General features: G+C 27.4%; 1 protein-coding gene across 1 annotated transcript; it reads left to right on the plus strand.

The window, feature by feature from the left end:
- The first annotated feature begins 2,320 nt into the window (after nt 1–2,320).
- LOC136972270 (uncharacterized) lies at nt 2,321–4,838 on the plus strand. The gene is made up of 7 exons (XM_067266829.1): nt 2,321–2,419; nt 2,613–2,748; nt 2,914–3,030; nt 3,103–3,189; nt 3,282–3,502; nt 4,047–4,403; nt 4,480–4,838. The coding sequence occupies exons 2-6, from the start codon at nt 2,643–2,645 to the stop codon at nt 4,398–4,400; spliced, it is 885 nt and encodes a 294-aa protein (XP_067122930.1). The 5' UTR covers nt 2,321–2,419; nt 2,613–2,642; the 3' UTR covers nt 4,401–4,403; nt 4,480–4,838.
- The last annotated feature ends 1,173 nt before the right edge of the window (nt 4,839–6,011 follow it).

The following is a 6,011-nucleotide window of genomic DNA, read 5'->3' on the forward strand; positions in this document are numbered from 1 at the left end:
AATTTTTAAATTTTCAAGTCAAAATATTTGAAATCTACAAATCACATAAATAATAATTAATTATTAATAATAGCACTAAAATTAGCCCAATTCATTACAGTGATTGTTTGGTTAAAGCATCTGGTTTTCAGATGTATCTATAAGTAAATAATTAATTCATAATATAAGAATGCAATTTATTAATTTTGTATTATTTACATTTTACACAATTCATGAATCCTTAGGCAATATGAATTATTTAAAACTATATTCAAATTTAGATTAAATTCAATTTATTTTATTTAAGAGAAAAAAAAATTTGCCATATAAATGTATATATCATGTTTTATTCATAAATATCTTAGCATTTTATTTATAGATAAAATTAATAAAAATTAAATTTTCGAAATTTTTTTAAATTATGAAAGCTTTTAATGTCTAATTAATTATTCATAAAAATATGATTTTAAATCAATGATATAAAATTATGAAAAAGAATAAAAAACGTTAATAAAATATAAATGGTAAGTAATAATTTCTGTACGAATTGAAAAGAAAAGAAAAATATCATTCAATTAATATTTTTCAAATATAATCGATTAAGGTTAAAATAAATCATTGAAGCTGTCACGAAGCTGGTGGCCAAACTGCAACTGTTGGGCTGCAAGTGGCTCTTCTAGATCCCTACACTGCTCCCGTATTGCTTACTTTATAAACAGAACATTATTACATATATAAAGTTTAATATAGTATGCCACACTCATATGTTTCTGATAAGCAATATATGACACCTGTTGTGACAAGGTTTGCCCTCCCTGTTATATTTTGTATACATTGACTCTGTTTCTGAATTTGGGGTTGCACTTTATTTATAATTTCTTTGTTATTGAGGGGTTAAGTTGAATTTCTTGTTCATTTTGTTTACTTTGAAAAAGTTTTGTTTTTAATTCCTGGTTAGCAGTTTTTATTCTGTTCAGGCAGTTTTTTTGGAAGCTTTAATCAGATTTCTTTGAAGATGCTTGTTTATTTTTCTATTATGTATGTTAGATACTAGGAGGAATAGAGTTTTTTTTCCTTCCTTAGGGCTTAAGTAATAATTAGTTTATTTTTTTATTTTTTAAACTAAATATTAGTTATACAATTATTTAAATGTGATTAATACATTTAGTTTTATAGTTTATTTTTCTGTAGTCCAGAACAGAAAACAGAATTTTAAAAATTTGAAATAAGATTACAAATAATTTAGAGCATAGATTTTTCTGTGTAAGCAAAGGGGGGGAAAAGTCTGCAGAACCGTTGCTGTTCTACACAAATATAAGATCGATCCGAATATTTTCATAAATATTATTCTCCGTCAGATGGATAGAATCATACTAAAATGTTTTGACAACTTGAGCCGATGATATACTGTATCGGTTAGTGATGGCAAGCATTTCAATTTTTTCCAATATGTGTATTCTTTATATTTATTCAATTTCGGAAAATCCAACACAAAATAAAAAGTGGTAGAAAGAAAGGATGCGTAATAAATAATTATTGCGATTAACTTAAATTGGTAATATATAAATAAAGAACTTTATATAAAAATCGTTATAAAATGCAGATTAATTAAAACGTCGTTATCTATTAACAAATATATTGGATTCTTGCTAATTCGGCCATCCCATGCACAGAGGGGGAGCCGGATTACCGAGAGTGCGTAGTCCTAAAGGCGGCAAATGACGTCACCTGTCGCCATTCGGTACCGATTCTTTTCGGAGGCGGGCGGCCAAATAATCGTCTTCGGCACGCTAAAATGCAATACTGTATACAGAAACGGAACCCGAATAATACAAGACTTGCCACATAACTAACATGTTCGTGGAAATGGAAGAAGTGCGTAGACGATCGCGGGGGGGGCATGTCGGATTATCGAGGGACGGATTAGCAAGTGTGTATTGTCCTTAGATTTCGTTTAAACTTCCTTTTCAAAGAGAATTTATATTTATGTATATATATACAGTATACGCGCGATGACAAATGGCGTATAATGACCTAACTCTAGTGAATAATAAACAGAAAAGAGGAAGTTCCACATCGCTGCTTTATAGCTGCTATATCTCTTACATTCTTCATCTATCCCAAAGGTAAATTCAGCAAAATTACTTTAAATATTTACATACCATTTTCCCCCTTTCGTTTTCAAAAATAAAAAAAATATATATATAAAAATAAAAGTCGTGAATGTAGCAGACGGATAAAACTTTCATTTGCGCCTCCTACAATTTTTTTTCTTATTTTTTTAATTTAAAAAAAAACACACACACACACACACACACAGTGTTGCCATGACAACCTACCTGGCGTTTGCGCACCAATCTGGATGCGAGTAGAAGCGAGGTTTTGGCATTTAAAAGGTTGTTCAGAAATATAAACCGAATAGTTGTTATATATAATATCGGTAAGTATTTAATTAATATACATATATAATGTAAATTTTACTTTGATTATATCTATGTAATACAAATTGTGTATTACTATTCACCCCTTTCTTCCATACTCTAACCATATGTTGCATTTGTTTATGTAATAAAACTATTTGTTTTTATTACTAATGTGGAAACGACATCGATTATTTTTATTTCTTCTCTTAGGAATATTTTACTCCATTTTAATACATCAAGATGTTTAAAAATTGGACTTTATTAATTTGTTTTTTATGGTGCGAATCGTTGATTATCGCAACACCCCTAAAAGATGACGAAAATACAGACAATTCCCTCGATAAAGGTAATTTGAAATCGTTTTTTTAATAAATATTCTAATTGGTTAGAAACAAACAATAGCGACGTCATAGCATTTAATTACGTAACGACGCTGTTAATTTTCAAACTTTTAAGTTTTAATATCTCTATCTTATGAATAAAAATTTATTATAACTTTATTTTTCTTCAGAAAAAGGTTCTCAAGAAGATATTATGTTCGGCAATCAACAAAATAAGCCCGCAGGGATGGTAGATGACAGCCTTTCTTTTCCAGAAATGACTGAAGATAACTCATCTGCGTCTGACGGTAAACAGATGTTTCATTCGTAAAATTAAATTAAATTTCCACGTTTTGATAGTTTCTAAACTTTAATTTTAGGAGATAAATCGAGTCAGAATACAGATAAGCAAATGGATAAAGAAGAAGAAAACGCAGAGGAGTTAGGAAGAAGAAACTTTCCCATCCGTAAGATAATCTCTTGGTTGTTTTTTTTTTCTGTGATAAAAATAGCTTTTTTTAAAAATAATATAAAAAAACAAGCAAGTGTTTTATTTCAGCGGCGAATTCTCTTATCGATTATTATCCTGTTTATGAAAATGATGAAACGATATTCAGAAAAAAACGCAGGTCTGTCCCGATGGAAATCAGAAACAAAATCGAGGACCTGTTGAATGAAAGACAACATCAACGCTTAAGAATCAAAAGACAATCAGATATTCTCAATTGGTTAAGAAACTTAGAACCTGACGATAATCCACGTTATTTTCAAACTGATGACGTGAGTTTTTTAAATTAAATTTTCCGTATGTCCAAGAATGATTTAACGCTTATACCGTTCGATTTTTATTTTGAAATTCTAGAAAACGGTGAATAAAGTCAACTTAACGCGTTAACTAGTTTCAGTAGTCATTAGTAAACTGATCAATAAAATCAATTTAATATATAAAGACCTAGATTTTTGAATCTAAGAGTATTTAATTGAGAAATTTTGTTTATTTGTGGATTTAAGCGTTAATTTAGCGGCTCCAGTTTCATAAAATTTTCTCATTGTTTTTACTTCAATTTGTAAAGGATTATTTTGCAGTTTGTCCTATGAATAGGCAAGATTATAATGGAAATTATTCGTACGTATAAGCTTATTTAATGTATTAATTGCATGTTGATCCCCGTTCGCCATTCTGAAGAGCAAAATAAACAACAATTTAATCTGTTTCGTATAAACTAAATATAATATATTTAAATAAAAAAACCTTAAATATTTTTTGTTTCTGTTTTCAAATATATTATGAAAATAATCATTTATTTAATTATTTATTATTTAGGAAGGCAACCTAAATGAGGATGATTCTATTCCGCTTCGTTATTACGTGATGGAAGAAAATGAACAGCCATATGCAGAAGCAGATTCTTTAGACGATTTTCTTACATTAAATAAATATCCCAAACACTTATTCGCCTCTTCAAAGAAAGAGCCCCCATTAGAGTACAATCTTAACAATATTTTATTACCAATGAAAGATATTATGTGGATGAAACAAAATGGCGCAAAAATAGCTCCGTCTCTGTATCGAAGACGTCCTCTCACCGTAAATGACGATGCCTCTCCCGAGTACGACGATTACAGTATTTACGACTTTTTAGGTCAACACGAAAGAGATATTCCTAGAGATCTATAAGAAGTTTGTTACGTGTTTAATCAAATTATTAAAATATTTGCTTTTATTTTATTAACGTATAATATTTTTCCCTTTTCAGACTCCACTTTTACTCAAGAAATGCTTAAAAATTGCTGTGAATCCCACCATTGGATTATGTTTAGTTTTGATTTATATATAACTTAATTATTTATCACAAATTCCATCTTCCTACTTAAAAACTCCTCATATCAATATTTATAAAAGAAAATAAATATACAAATATTTACACAAATGCTTTATTGATTTTTATTTATGAAAGATTTTAATTTTTTATATATATTACCATTGCTATATTATATTGATATATATATATGTAAAGTATTATTGTTGTTTTAACCATGACCAAATATTGTTACTCCTATAAGATTTGATGTTTCCTATATTGTGATAATCGAATAAATTATTTACAGTTAAAAATTATTGTGTAGATTTATTCAGAATGAATATTTATGTGAATAATAAACTTCCAAGCATTCTTATCATAAGAAGACACTTGATTTTTTTCTCCCCTCTTCTCTGGTAATTGATAATTATCAATGAAATATATTTTACTATAAAATTGAATAAATATGTAAATTTTATGTGGAGCCACTTTCACAGATTGTATTTCAATTAGTAGAAATTCACTAATAGCTAAAGATAGTTTTGAAAGCACGACAGCTATGAATGCAATGATAATGGTGAAATGCTCCTTAATACACTTAAATGGTAATTATTTTCATTCACTATAAGAATAAATTCATTAAATTTAAATATTTAAGACATTCTACCAAAACATATTAAAATCTGTAGTTAATAATTGTAAAAGCTATTCCTATGTTTGTTCATAGTATACAGAATTTATTGATTTTCTAGATTTTCCTTCTTTCCTTTTTATCTAAGTAAATTCGGATTTGAAAATTGCATTCTATTCTGAATGCTTTAATCTCAAATAATTTTGTTAAAAATGTGTGTTTGTTAAGAAAAATATAAAATTGAAAAATATTGTAAGGTAAAGAAACTCAATGTTAGAGGCATAAGAATGCATTGTGTGGAAGTTTTTAGGTATATTTTTAATACAGAATATAAGGAAAAAATCCTAAAGAAATTTTTAAAAATAAGAACATAAACAAATTTTTAAATTAACCTTATTATTATTATACTTAATATTACAAAAAGGTCATAAATTCTTACATGATCGGATTAAATTCGTTAGTTTAACTTCCTGGCAATGTTGCTTCTCTGTAATAGCGCAAAAGGTTAAGGAATAGTTTCAAATTAGGCAATTAAATGCTTGATCATAAAATTCTAACTTTAGTTCGCTTTTTAATGTATTAATTTATTAATTAAAATTTTATTTTCTCCTAAAAAACACACATTTTTAAAGACAAAATTTTAATATATGGAATTTTTTAAATCGAAATCTGTTGAGAAATACCGTATATGTGCGGTAATAGCATTCCTGTTTTGCATTTGAAAGATAATCAAGTTGTCACGCATGCAATCTTATTAGTTTTAAAAAGTTTGAAAGAGATTTTTATATTTTTTTTTCCTACAAATTTTATAACAAAACAATAGAATTTATATTAATATTTAACATAAGTAATATTT

The sequence above is a fragment of the Centruroides vittatus genome, unplaced genomic scaffold (assembly GCF_030686945.1).
Source record: "Centruroides vittatus isolate TY-2023 unplaced genomic scaffold, ASM3068694v2 contig_2883, whole genome shotgun sequence".
NCBI classification, from domain to species: Eukaryota; Metazoa; Arthropoda; class Arachnida; order Scorpiones; family Buthidae; genus Centruroides; species Centruroides vittatus.